General features: G+C 36.1%; 1 protein-coding gene across 3 annotated transcripts in view; it reads right to left on the reverse strand.

Moving 5' to 3' along the window:
* Positions 1-13,983, reverse strand: part of ARFGEF2 (ARF guanine nucleotide exchange factor 2) — a 47,442-nt gene extending 33,459 nt beyond the window's left edge. For all 3 annotated transcript variants that reach the window (XM_087929015.1, XM_026697510.2, XM_026697512.2), the window contains exons 1-5: positions 13,607-13,983; positions 4,939-4,969; positions 3,209-3,332; positions 2,149-2,295; positions 672-851 (exon numbers count right to left, since the gene is read on the reverse strand). In XM_087929015.1, the coding sequence (XP_087785141.1) occupies positions 672-851; positions 2,149-2,295; positions 3,209-3,332; positions 4,939-4,969; positions 13,607-13,745 (621 nt within the window). In that variant the 5' untranslated portion in view covers positions 13,746-13,983. The remainder of the gene's footprint in view (positions 1-671; positions 852-2,148; positions 2,296-3,208; positions 3,333-4,938; positions 4,970-13,606) is intronic.
* Between the last annotated feature and the right edge of the window lie 1,461 nt (positions 13,984-15,444).

Below are 15,444 nucleotides of genomic sequence, written 5' to 3' on the forward strand. Positions count from 1 at the left end.
TTCTACTTAGGGTTACATTTTAGTTTTCCATCACAAAATGAAAAGAAATTGCATCTGTTCTGGTAAATTTTGAAACAGAGCTGAAGAGAATTGGCTTTGATGGGATACATGATTTGGAGGATAATCATAAACTCTTTTTATAGTTTGTCATCATATCTAAATGAATTTGAACATGATTATCAACCAAGACTTGGATAGGAAACAACAGGTTAAAGCGTACATTGTGACTCAAAGATATCTTTTAAATTTTACTAACTAGATTGTTGATTGATTCAGACAATATCACATTTGTGAATATGCCAAATAAAGAAAAAGTGGGCATACTATGTAAATAAGAGGGGAAGAAAACAGCAGACAAAAGTTTTAAGGTTTGTCCTAAATCCTCAAACTTTTAATTACCAAGTTCAATTTTTGCCACCTTGGAATCCTTTCTAATTAGGATTGCTATAGATGATAGCACAATATCCCACCATTATGAAGAAAACAGATGTGGTGCAAGTTCTAAAATAAGCAGATTACATACAAAAAAACCCCCCACAAACTCTCTCAATTGAGTAATTTCATCTATTTTAGATAATATACAACATGAATACAGGAAAAGAAAATCAATAGCATATATCAGTACTCAAAGACATATATATAAAACAGAGAAAGGAACATTTGTTACATACAGCCTGGTTTTCCATCCGTGTGAAAATGACATTCAGCATTTGAGTGAGAGTAGCCTTGGCAGTTGTTTGATTAATGAGATTTTTACTGGCCAGGTAGATGTTATAACAAGTTCTAACAGTTTGAAGGATTGTTCCTTCATGAATTTCTATATATGGAGATGTGACAGCTGTGAGAAGAGCCTAGAGAAAAAAGGCATATAGACATTATAATAATGAAAATTGGCAAAATCTTTTTTTAAAAATATCTATTACTCAGCACTTTTAAACAGCTTTTGAAATAAGTGTTAAAAAAGAGACAATATATGTATCTTTTTTTTAGATAGCAGGAGGTATTCCCCAAGGACAGAAGCAATTTCTTGCTTGGGAAAAATACCATGTCATCTGTAGCAACTATTTTATGCCAGATTTAATAAATCATACTGCTATTTTACCTTATGTCTAAAGAACTTATAAATGAAAGAAGACAACCCTGGCATGTTTACAGCTTGCATTTTCTGTTTATTAGGCTCATATAATACTGCTTTCATACTACTAGTGTAAAAGGAAATGTCTAAGAATTGTGTATCTAGGAACTTGTATGTATCTCGGAACTTGTCCTCTTGTGTGCTATTAAAATGACACTATTGTAATCTTAACCCTGGAATTAATGTAACAATCTTACAGATCTTTGGCTGTATTCTCAGATCATCTTATACTGTAGTGTGATTTGATTGTGATGAGGCATTTCAAATGAACTGTGCCACTGCCATTCTGATAAAGCCAGTAAATTATGGTTTATATGAATTAGCACACTGGATGAAAGTACCCATATACTTTGGCCTGTTCAAAAACAAGACCAAAAATTTTTAATGGGAACTTAACTTTCCATCCGCTGTATGTCTTTAAGTCTAAGATTTTCTCTCTATTCCCAACACCTTCCTTCTCAGTATGTCCCATTACCAATTTGTTTTTCTTTACATACAGAAAAATAACATGTGATTCAATGTTATTTGTAACTCAAATTTAATTTTTAAGCCCTTAAAAGAGAATGCTGCTGAAAAAATGTACATATTTTAAAACATTGAGAAAACATTTTGAAATATATGGAATATTTTCAAGAACTATTCATCTATTATACTGCTAATGCCAAGGCAAATAAGATCGTTTACAACAGTGGTGGCGCTGATGGCACTGGCAGTAGCAAATGAGAGGCCAAATGAAAAAAACAGAGAAATGAATAAGATGAAAGTGAAGGCACAGAATAAAACATCAATTAGCAAAATAACTGAGGAGGCGGAAAGTATTTAACAATGTTTTATTATGTTCCATAAGGAACTTACTTCTTAAATAAGGCATACAGTAATAAATACCAAGAGATACATCAGTGTTGTGGAATATAAAAAGAAAATTATCTATAAAGATAAGGATTTTCTTGAAATAACAGAAGACTGAGACTAACAAACTATCCTGTTTTCTAAAAGGTATACTAAGATGTTACCTTTATTATTTGTAACTGTACTCCTTCATCAGTCTGAGGGCCCTGAAAGCAGTTGCATACTGTTTCAACTATGCGGTCAATCAGGCGCTTTCCAGGAGCTCCACTGTCTGGAGCATTGCCGGTGATATGTCCGTAAGCAATGAGTTTCTAGGCAAGAAATAGATATATGATACCCATAGTATTAAGCTCATTTTCAGGCTAGATCCAGGGGTGGGCTGCTACCAGTTCGCCCTGGTTCAGGCGAATCCATAGTTAGTTTTATGGCCGGTTCAGAGAACCACCAAATCCCACCCCTGGGTGGCCCTGTCCACCCTTGCCCCACCCTTCTCAGGAGTCCCCATGTGGTCCGTTTGGATGCCAGGTAAGTGCAGGGCTCGTGAAGACTCGGGGAGGGTGAAAAATGGGCCTCCAGAGGCTCTGGAAGGCAAGAAATGGGCCCATTTCCAGCCTCTAGAGGGCCTCTGGAGCCGGGGGAAGGCCGTTTTTGTCCTCCTGGAGGCTCAAGGAAATTTAATCTGGAGCCCGGAGCATGGTGAAATCAGGACCCCCCCACACACACCATGGTGCAGGAGGCCAACTAGGCGATGCCCACCCAGCAACTGGGCAGAGAACCAGTTGCTGATATTTTTGAAGCCCACCCCTGCTTAGATCTTTTAATATATTCAAAATACCAAAACATCTTCATGAATAAATCAGGGAAGGGGATGGAACTTTACAATTATTAAAGTTCTGCAAGAGGGAAAGAAGGAATTTGAGGGGGGGGGGGGGAAATCAATTTGCTTCTATTTTTTCCCCCAAAAAACTACATCACACATAAATGGCATTAAAAAGAATATTTTAAGCATGATGTGTGGGAAAATAAAGCACTTAAAAAATTAAACCAACAGATATCAAACAGGAATGTTCAAAACATTGATCAAAGGAAAAAATAATCAAGTTTGAATTCCTTCTACAGCACAATAACATACATATTAATACACACACATACACAATAGTAAAACATAAACTCAGCAAGTAGAACCAATTTATCTCAAGGCACAGATTAAATAAACAAAAATACCTGTAAACAATCCAAAGAGGTGCTGACAATCCTCGGAGATTTTGATTGACAGGCCAACTCAAATGGGAGAAAATATTTATCAGCTTCAATAAAGTTTGCTTTTGGTATGGTTTCGCTGCCTTGGCTAATTAAAAAAATTCAAAGAAAATTATTTTGATGTGATAAATTAATCAATTATTTTCACATTAGAGTTAGTGCCAGTTCTGTATCAGACTATCCTCTATATGTTAAATATATCTAACTAGTTCAATACTTTCATCAATTATTATTTACCCCAATTGTTTTTACTTGGAGTAAAAAAGCTTACACTTTTTCATACCTGATTGGAATTAAATTTGTCAGCAGGCAACTGAAATACTGAAGCCTAGGGCTATAATCTTCAACATCCATGCTCATTAAAACTCAGCACAAAGGGAAGAAGAACTCCCTTTGCCTTCTAATAACATCAAGTCACTACCAGTTCCCTTTTGCAGCAAGATGACAGTTTAACTCCACCCCAAATACAAACAATTGGGGTTGTTCACTGATGAAAATTTGTGTACATAGTTATTCTTGGAAGACAATAATTTGTAGCTGCACAGAATAAACATTTGTCTCAAGAAGACAAACAAGATTTCAGTTTGTGCTTTCATTTATCAAGTATGTTATGGTAATATAGTATACTTATGCTGTGCAAACCAATTGACAGTATTTCTTCACTGCTGTATTTAACTTAGAAGTTCAAGTACTTTAACTGATAGTTACAAAATTATTAGGTTTTGGGTGAGAAAATGTCAAACAGGCACTGCTACTGCTAAAAGAGTCTTTAAGACTACTATTGGACTTCACTTCTGTGCCTAAATTTTTTTTTAAAAAAGGGACTGATTCTCACATTATAAAAGCAGATAAAGTAAAGATTTTGTCAACTTCAAAATTATAAATTAAAAACATGAAAATCATAACATGTTTATGTAATGTTATTACAATATTATTTTTTCATATGATTATGAAGTTTAAGATGATAAAAAATCACTAATAAAAATCCAGTGTGGATAATGATCCATTAAAACATAAAACTATATATAAAAAAATCATTGATTTATGTTAATGACAAGCAAAACGTATCATTAGGCAAACTGAGATTCAGCAAATGTTATAAGCCAACATTATTGGAAAGGCATATATACATATAATAAACTGAATCTAGCTGTGTCCATGCCATTTACATGCCTATATTATGGCTGATATGAAAATGATGAAAGGGAATAGCAAAAAAATAGATAAATTATAGGTGTGGAAAGAAATTCCAGTTGAAAAGAAAGGAAGTGATATGCATTATCTTTCAGAAGTGTGGAAGTTGTTGCTAGTAACCGAAATAGAATGACAGTTTTAAGTAGCCCATACATAGCCACAAGAATTGCTTAAACGTGTATCCCTTCCTCAAATCCTTCACTTTTCTAAACAGTTGCAAATAAGTTTCGGAAACTCTGAAAGTTTCTTTAGCATCCCAAACTATTTTTGTCCACCTGCTCCTCCCTGTCTAGATGCAAATGGGAACATCGACCTCTAGAAGGAAAAATATCACTAGTAGAAGGAATTATAAAAGTTTTACGTTTATATAGCTTATCAAAATAACATTTCGGTGTATGCCAAGGGCCAATCTATTTGCAATGTTTAACAAATGGTACAAATACCTCAAATGAGATGGTCAATAGTTTTAAATACTTTGTCTTGCCAGAGAATTTACGTACCTTTGTTCTTCTAATTCTGCTTTTATTTCATCTAGAAAAAGGAAAATATGTTTTACATGTTGAACTTTAAGATACTCATGAAGTAACTTTGAGTTTTTAATAGAAATGGTACCAACAGAGACTTTTCTATATAACGGTAGGCTAATTTTATCAAGTGTTTTTAAAATAACATTTTTCTAGTAATTATAGTGTATGCTAGCACTCAGATTTGTTATGGTGTTGTATGACTAAGATTCTTCCAGACTTTCTTGAACATATCAACTGGCAGCCTAGAAACTGTATCTATCCCATGTGTTTGCATACAGAGACTACTGGAGTTGGTAGTCAGGTAAGAGCCCGGGCAGGTGGGTGGGCCAAACAGCAGCAGATACAGAACTGGTTCGGTGTCTGCTGCTCTTCAGAGCTACTGGTTCTATAGAGCCGGGCAGAACAGGTAGCATCCCATCCCTGAAAATATGTATTTGAAAATCTGAGCTAACTTCTTTCACCATCAACCTTGTTTATCCTGTAATTTACTTAATAGGAACACTTCTAAATTACCAGCTTCTTTGTCCTCGAATTCTTCTGAAACTAGTGTAAAATGTATCTGATATTGAGCATAGGCATTTTTATGCATTTACCAATTTCCAGGGTTTTTAGAGAACTATGAGCTAATCTAGTTCATGGATCTCTTCATCTCAGAGATTAAATAATTAATAAGAAGCTCACTGTCTGGCCTGAAATTGCTTTATCTGCTTCCATAGTTCTCTGCCTAAACACCTATATCTTTTTCTCTTCTTAACTAACAAAAAACTAAAATAAACATTTCGTACTTTTCCACATTTCTAAGCTTGCCACAATGGCAAATTTCAATTGCCTTCCAAAATCTTAATGCTGGTACTTTGGCAATTCTGCATTTGGACTTCTTAACTAATCATGCCAAGCGTGCAACTACCACAGGATCTTTGGAAGTAAGAGATAGCATAAGCCCTGATTGCCTCTTGAAGAGAAGCACAAAGATGATGTTGTGTCTCAAACAGTTTTTGCTGCCTTGAAATGGCATGTCCCATACATACATACAAGGCCAGCAATACAGGAATATATTGAAATTTGCAATAGTGGCTAGTATCTGTAGCTCGGTTGTAGGATGAGGGTGAAGATTTGTCCTCCAAGCTTATGGGCTGGTTTCCGAACGTTTCGTTACCAGGCTAGGTAACATCTTCAGCGGAGTTTAACATCTTAGCTCAAGATGTTACCTAGCCAGGTAATGAAACATTCGGAAACCAACCCACAAGCTCGGAGAATGAACCTTCACCCTCATATAGTGAAATTGCCCACAATTGCAAGTCCCCAGTTTTATTGTTTGATAAAAAAGGCAGAATCTTATCTCATACGAATACCAAGATTGGGCCTTATTTGGAAGATCTCCAAAAATTTTCAGATAAAACAATAGGAAATCAAAATTTAGAAACTATTAATCCAGTCTTATGGCCACAGATAAAATCATCTGTTTTAATCTTAAGACAAGTGTCTAACAGTGAGGACAGCATGTAATAATCCAGAATATATTTAAAAAGTATGTCCTGAACTTCCAATGCAAGTTATCTAAAAATCAATGTCCCTTCAATTACCAATCCTTTACTATTTTCTAAAATGAGGTGAGTTACAACCTTATTAGCTTTGTAAGGTAGTTAATAATGTTTTGGTACTCAGTATAATTATAAGTAGATTATTATCTTTCTGTACATTTATAATTTTAAAAAGTATGACCCATTATATTTGCCCAACCACATTTTCTTGTCCAATTTCTCCTGCAGTTTAACTGCAAATAATATCAAGATTTCAACTACAGTGCTGCATGATATTTTAAAATGTTTCCATTAGACTTTTAAATGGCATCTGCTTTGAGAAGCCAGCTCTAATATTATAATACTCATTTTAAAATTTTCAGAAATACATTCTGGGTATTACTATATTTCATAATTATGATGATGTGGCACTGAACTTTCATACCATTTCACTGATGCCTGTAATCTAAACTGGCTACTTGCCAAGACAGAACTGTTCGAATTAAGATTGCAGCGTGGCAATTTGATTAGGAAAAACTGCACCATATATGCCAGAAAGCATTGCACAATACTTTCTTACCTAATGTTGGTTTTTTCTTGCTTCACCTGTCACATTCTTCTTCACACACACACACATGCACACACACACAAACTGTACACATGCATAGATATTTAGACTAGATTTTATATTTTGAAAAATGAGAGAATCAGGTGGGGTTTGTTTTGCTTATTTGTCTCAGAAGTTCAAATTCTAACCTAAATCTTGCAGAACACCTAAGAAAAACTAAATCATTTAATTTTATATCTCCCTTCTATTTAATTTTAGGATTTTGACCATAAAGGCTTTATGATTGCAATATCATAAACTTTTCCGCTTTTCTGCTTCTACAACCCTATATTTCTCAATGTAATGAAGATACCTCAAAGTATGACTACGATGCAGTGATTATTGTGTTGATTCTAAGAACCATATTGCTTTATTAGGAATCAGTGTTTTTAAAGAAGCTGCTTGCTTTATTAAAAATATTAAAAATGAAATGATACACAATGCATAATATTTCTGCAACAAATATCACTTGTCTGGATGAAAAAACTGGTGGGGGGTGGAATCACAAATAGACAAAATAACAGAGAATAAAGAAGGTAAAGTGCTCTGGGACTATAGAATTCAATCAGACAAGCATCTGCTGCACAGCACCCGAAGACTTGACAATTATAGATTACAAAAAACTCTGGATAGCGAACATTGCAATACTTGGAACAACGGAACAGAAGAAAAAGAATGAGAAAAATTACAAAATATAAAGATCTGTCAATAGATGGTGACAAAAGAAAGCAAAGATAGTAATAGGTGTTTTGGGTGTAATCCAAATCATTCAGCACTGACCAAATCACCATCAGTCAATTGCAAAGGGAAGTTTAGTAGTTGGAGCAGCTTATATCTTTAATATTATTAAACAACATCTGCTTATCCCAGAATCTTGGAAAGCATTCTGTATAGGATAAAATGCTAAACACAGCCTAAAGCAGATTATGAAACTACCTATAATAAAAATAATTAAATACCACCCAATTCCCAGCAACTGTGAGTGGCTTATAATTTTTAAAACACTTAAAAACAAAGAACAAGTTAAAAAAATACAGAAACAGCATAAGAGACAAGAACAATGATGGCAAGAAATCAAACCCAGAAGGCAGCAGAAAGGAAGAAAGGGCCATCGTTCCTTCTCAAAAGGCTGGGCAGAGAGCCATGCTTTAAAATTGCAATATTCCAGTAGAGTGGGAGCTTCTCGAATTTTGGGGGCAACCTCATTCCAGAGGGCAGGTCCTGCGACAGAGAAGGCATGCTTCCAGGGTCCAGACAAATGGCATTGTTTAGTCTAGGGAACCTGGAGCACACCATCCTGCCAGACTGAATTGGCCAGATATGTTGGAGACAGGTAGGCCCTCAAATAACCAGGTTCTACATCATGTAGGGCTTTAGAGGTAGCAACCAACACCCTTTAATCACACCCAGAAGCAACCTGGAAACCAGAGCAGGTCACAAAGCAGAGGTGTTACATGAGGATACTGAGGCATGGCCATCAGTGTCCACATTACTGCATTCTGGACCAGCTCTTCAAGGGCAGTAATAGGTAGAGTGCATTGCAATAGTCCAGCTGTAAAGGGATCAGGGCATGAATGAACTGTCTGAGGGCCCGTGTTCTAAGAACTGGTGCAATTGGCTCAATTGGCACATTAGATGAAACTGAGTAAAAACCTTCCTGTCCTGACCTATTCATTGGGCAGGAGGTTTGTGTCTGGGAAATCCCTCCTTCCCAAAATTGTGCCCCATCTTTAAATGGGGTAGTTGGAATATTCCCAGATTTAAGCAGCCTACATGCACAGTCACTTTATTTTCAAAGAGCAGCCTATTTAATGTAGTAGAAGCAAGAAATTTATCATATTATGGTCTTTCATAGATTAACATATACTTTAACAATTTCAAAAACTGATATGTGAACTTACATATGATAGATGAGTAGCTACAGAAATTATGTCCAGTCAAAAGAATATGACATGCATAAAGCATAAATAATGACTACTAAAGTTTCATGGTAATAATTTCTAAAGGTGGTTCTGACAAGCTGTGTAATGGGATATAAGCCTATTTTCATAGCCATAAAAATATGTTACTATTAAGGTTATTAATTACATATAGTTTCTATTATGCAATTTTAAACATCATAATAGTTAATTTTAATTTGTGGAGAAGAATAGGAATAGAAAAGAAAACCAACAAGATTCACTTGTAAGCTAGAACAGAATGCTCAATTTTTAATGCTAAATGCTGATAATCCACTGGGACTGTCAATCACAATTCACTGTTTTGTGAAAAGAATGAACAACTGTATTTAACAACTCTTACTTGGCAATATTAGAATTAATTCTTCTAAATTAGATCAAAACTTTATGTTCCTCATGCAAAACTCAGATGCACCCAACTAGTTCAGGAGTTGAAAACACATGGTGATTATTTCAATTCCAGACTGAAATATATCAGGATATAATTTGATGTGTGTTTTGTGAAAAAGATTACATTCACCATTAAAAAGCTATAGATATTTTATAATAAATCTTGGATCAACAATGTATTTGCTACAAAAAAAAAACCCCATGTACGTTCAGTATATGGTTGCTACCAGAAAAGATTTCAAAGAAATTTTCTATCATGTTTCCTTTCTTCCTGTATCTGCAGAACTGCAGATAAGAACAGTTTTAGTGACCGATGGCAGTTGGAGCCACCGTTTGAGTTGAGTACTGTCAGCTGCGGTAAGATTCTTACCATGGTTTCAACTAGTTTCATAAATATTTTAGAAGTTATGCATTGTGTTTTCTGAACTTCAGGCAGTTAAGTGGAATAGGGCAGAATGCAAATAGTGTTATTTGCTATAGAATATCAAAACAATGTTGGCATCAGAACAAATTTTTTGAATTACAAATGAATGAATGTTTTCAAAGAACATTTCAATAATATACAGCAGTGGTGGCTAACCTTTTGGGGCTCCTGTGCCAAAAATTGTGCACACATTAGCGCACGCGCGTGCCAGATCCCAGAATGCAATGCGCACACCCCCGCCCCCTGCACATGCGCACGCAATCCCCCTGCCATCCCCTTACCTGCACTGCACCTCACAGCTGATTTTTTGGCTGATTTGAGGCCTTTTTCGGCCTTTCAGAGGCTTGGAAAAAACCTCTGCAAGGCTTTTCAGGCCAAATAATATGCCTGTTTTGTCACTTCCGGTGTTACAGGAAGTGACAAAATGGGCCTATTTGGCCTGAAAAACCATGCACAGCGAGGTAAGTTTGCCTGAAGCTCGCATGCCGGCACAAATGGCTCTGTGTGCCACTTTGGCACGCGTGCCATAGGTTCGCCATCACAGATATACAGCTATTATCCATTACCAAGGAATATTCTTCAGCTTAATAAAACCATGTTGCAACTGCAACCTTTCAGCATGTAAAAGATAGTGATTTTAATAGCACTTTGTACCTCTAAATTGTCTAATACTGTACTTACACATACCATAGGAGTTATTTCATTTTACTCATTTACTATTTATATAATTGATACATACCCATCTCACTATCTAAAGTAATATTATATCTAAGACTCTCAAATAATCTTCAAATAAGGCAAATACTACAAAGGTATTACAGTTTTTTTGTCTATCATTATATCTGTGAGTTTCAAAACTACAGGCAGCGTAAAACTCTCTGGCAAGATGGGTGGCCATGCAAATCAAATCAAATAATAAATAAAATAAAATACTACCATTGATGAACTAGATTCATTATAGATTCTTGATTCACTGAAAAGCATAATTTTATCTTGTTAGCTGTACCTGGAACCTTCATTCAGCATAATCCTTAGCATAACCTATACAAAACAATAGCATTTGAGCTTCCTAACAACTCTCTCTTCATAGGATAGGCCAGTAATTCATTCCATTAAAATAAGATTTAAGTCCTTTAACACTTTAAATCATCTCCATATATTGACATTTCTAGCTTCTACCTCCTTACTATTCTGGGTTCAGATCTGTTGGTACATTAGTCTTAATTCTGTAAATATCTAAGATCACCTTAGAACCTGAGGATCCAAGTTCAGGGATCAATGTAGAAGCAGGCCCAAACTTGGGTCTTCAGAAGAAAATAACCAACCTTACCCTATAGAAAATGAATTCTTAGTGTTTGATCTGATTTTTAATACATCTAATATCAATCAAGACCATGCCTGGCTAAATTAAATTTTACTAATTTATATTCCAGAATTCTACATGGAATAAGATAAAATGTGAAACATGACAACAATCATGAACAAGATATATTGCCCCAGAACAATTATGAATTATCCTTTTAAAAAGGAATGAGTCATTGTAAAACAATACAACCAACTTTTAGAAATTTCGGAAAGATGCCATGTTCAATTATACAGAAAGTTACTAACAGGTTTGCAAAATCAAGAAGGCCATATCAAAAAAACCCTTGCCAGTATCCATATCACTGATTAATTCAGTCACTATGTCATAAACAGTCTTGAAGCCAGTTTGAAATATATAGCCACTATACCTGTATATAATATCAACAATCACCAGTTCTGAACCGCAGAAAAGATAACGAATATTATGTATGCTATTGGAAACAACTGAAGTACCCTGCACTCTGATATACTCCTTTTTAACACAAATTTAATTAGCACCTTCAGTATGATAGTGATGTTTCCTTCTCAGTCATATAATTATAATACATGGTATTTATGTAACAATCAAAGCACTGCATAAATACAATATGAATGGGCCAATATTTTAATTGAATATCAGAGTGACAATTTTTTAATAAATAGCTGAAAGGACTATAATGTATAAACAACAGCATGCAATATAAATTTAACTATTTTTATGCAAAAGATAAAACTGTACTGCAAAATAAATTACAATTGATTAGTTAAGCAAGCGGATTGCTTAGCAATACACTGCTCCATTCTCATGTACTATCTATTGAAATCAGAAATTGAATCCAGACAATTATGTTTGATCTCCACATTCATAAATTCTGCACTAAGTTATGTTTGCTTAGTTGCTTAGTGCTTTGTGTGAAAAGCAATATGATTCATAGTTAAAAAATGAATGCAATATGAGAAGAGATTAGCAAGTTCAGTAGATTTACTCCTAAATATATGTGCAAAAACTGCAGCTTAAATCAATCTCATTACCCACAGGGCTGTGCAATTTTGATAAAGACAGCATCTTAGAAATAGTGTTGACATATTTTTCAGGAAAAAAAAATCTCAATGATCACTTTGTTGAAAACATACATTTATTAAATTTAACTGTCATTCAAAATTTGTCTGATTGTCCTTCTATATTTGGACTGAAAACATCCAGAAATAGTGACCCTACAATAATATAATGCATACTAATTGTTTTTATAATTTTTTTATAAAGTCTCACTGAAATTTTTTTAAAAATAGTTCAAATTTCATTTATACTTCCTTGCCCCCAGTGGATTATTCTTTTAGTAAATTCATTGTTTTTATAATAAGAGATTTTGTCCAATCAGAATTCCAAAAATATTACTAGGGTCATAAAACAAATAAACACCACAGTCTATCCATTTGATCAGAAACTGAAAAAATGGACTTTGCTTAGCCCAGGAAATTCATAGCAAGCAGTACCACATGCTACAGTAAGATAAGCCAAGCAAACCTTGCTTTCATTTCCTGAATCAAAGATAAATCTTTTCTTGTACAAATTAACCTGATCAGAGGATTGTTTTTGCACTTCCTGCCAGAAGATCTGAAATACAGTCAGCTGTTTACAAACCAGGGAGGATCCAACGTGGCAGATTAATTTACAGAACAGGTTCTGATGACAAGTCCTGACTCCACCAACTGCATTAAGTTGTTGACATTATTACACAGCAACTAGAGAGCCAGGAAAACTGTGTATGTAGTATCTCTATGAATCCCCAGACATTTCACGGAGAGCTCCTGTAAATATAAAGATCCTCACTATGGGATCAGTTAGATTTCTCCTTTCACTGACCCTGAGGAATGATGAATCCAGAACCCTGAACAGGGTCCCAAACTGGTTATTACAGAGGGATTTTACTATAGACTCCATAGAAGCAAATCTGCACCTTCACACCCAAAGATGGGTAACTTTTACAGAAGCTGACAGACAGCTGAGCCAGGAATTCCATCAAAGGGCAAGAAATGTATGAGGATGCCTTGAGGAGGAGATCCACCTTTCATAACGGGAGACAGAGTTTAGAGTTTCATATCTGGCTCCTTTAAAGGGGAGTTTAGGTGGGCCTGGGTCTGGAGTTGATAATGCAGAAAAGCCTCCTCAGGCTCAACCAGCGCCCTTTGGTGACTGTCTTCCGGGGGGGGGAGAATCGCTGGGTGAAGGAGGCGGACTGGGAATGGAAGCGCCAATTACCGTCAGCTGCGCTTCCAACATCTGACAGGCTCCGGGGAGCCCTGCGAGGGCAGCGGGCGGGGGTGGCTGTGGAGAAACCGAATTAATCAAACCTCGCCCACGTCCAAAGGCCGATCTCCGCTTGCTCCTTCAACTTACCTAGTGCCACTTGGCAAGCTCTCCTCAACTGTCCGTGAGGGGGCCGCCTCACCTCCTTCTCGGAGAGGATTTTCTCGAGGGCCCGTGAGACGAACATACTCTTCGTGCGAGTGTTCTCCTCGCGGGCCGGGAACTGCATGGCCTTCTCGCACTTAAAGACCTTCGTCCCGGCCTGCCCTTACCGGAGCGGGATTGGCGCTCAAAAGTTCCGGCCGCGGAGGAACTCCATGAGCCGGAAGAAGCGCGATTCCCTCAGAGGTGGAGGTGTTGAGGCTAGACAGCAACACGGCGCCGCCATATTGAAACCATCACGTGACCTCCCTCCTCGGGAGCTACCTTGTGGAACGCCTCTCTCGCCCTGCCGAGTTAGTGACATCAGAAGGCGGGGCCTGGCATCGCGGGTGGGAGGAGGGAGAGAACAAGGGGGAGCAAATCGGTGGGGCTGCTGTGCTCCAGGCGCGTTCTTCCTTGCGAAGTTGGTTACGCGCGCGAAAGAAATGGATGGGGGTGCTGCACATAAAAAGTTAAAAGTTCCAGTGATCATCGTTATCATTATTTTTGGCGAGGTCTCGTTCGGATTTCCAGATAGATGCCCAATTATTAACAAATGTCTATGGAGATTCTCAATCATCCAGGACAGGTCATGATTGTCCCGAAGTGAAAACCTTCAGTGGGAATTGAAGAAGCTTCTTGGATGAGAAGCAAAACGTTTTCTAAAGAAAAAAAACAAAAAGTCCAGTTGCCTCTTGGAAAAAAAGAACCTTTGGGATTATAGTTAACAAAAATCTAATGGGATGCCTGTATAGAAAAGAGTCGAAGATTCTCTTCGTTGTTAAGAGCTTCATTGTTAGAGACAGAAGATCACACAAGAGCCAAGTTGACACAACATAAAAGTTGTGTTGGTTTATGTAAAAACATCAACTGTCCTACCTTCCTTGTTACTATAGGAAAAGGTGACTTTACCTAAGTGTTTACCTTGCATACATTATATCTGTTGGCTGTATAAATGATTTAAACAAATAAATAAATAAACAATGACAGGCATTTTCCTCTTTCCTTACATTAAGGGTAATGGAGAAGAGTTCTTAGAATCAACATCTTCATAAGGGAGAAATACTGTTTATCACATAGTGTGAGATTTTATTTGTAGAGATGGGTAAGGAAAAAAAGTGGGTTTGTTCCTTTTAAAAGAAACTGTTGGACAGAGGCCAGGAAACAAGTGAAGGTACATCATCACTTCAAGCAGCCTCTGATAAACAGCCAGAATATCTAGGAATCTGGGGAAAGTCCAGGAATATTGAAAAAACTACAGGAAATATCTGTTTAATTAGTCTTTTATTTCTGTAGAAATAACAGTCTAGTGAGGAATTTATGTTGGGATTCTGATTTGTTTTTATGGTGTTCATATACCATAAAATTCTTTAAAATAAAATGTAAGATTCTTTAAAATTATATAAATTAAGAAAGTGGGTTTTTAGTGTCATTGTTGATTCATATTTCACTCTTGTTCTCAATGATCTTTTTTTTAAACTCTAATGTCTTCTGGTGATATTGATGTAATATCTGGGAGTCTCCCATCTCTTTACTGGGACTTTGGAACAGAGAAATTCACTTTGTAACATACTAGCACCATCTTGTGGTCTTCTCAGAACATTCTATTATCTGTTGTGTTTTATTATTTTTTAAAGCCCAGCCATTAATCCCTGAAAAGTGTTTTAATCCTTTTTAGTAGAAAATAGTTTCATTTTAATATTTAAAGTTAAAATATTTTTATAGGTTTCTCTTTTTCTTAATAAAAATAAAGTTTGATTTTTGCTCCCTCACTTCACTCTTCAGGA

This window comes from Pseudonaja textilis, chromosome 3, assembly GCF_049901715.1.
Source record: "Pseudonaja textilis isolate UNSWEBS1 chromosome 3, rPseTex1.2, whole genome shotgun sequence".
NCBI classification, from domain to species: Eukaryota; Metazoa; Chordata; class Lepidosauria; order Squamata; family Elapidae; genus Pseudonaja; species Pseudonaja textilis.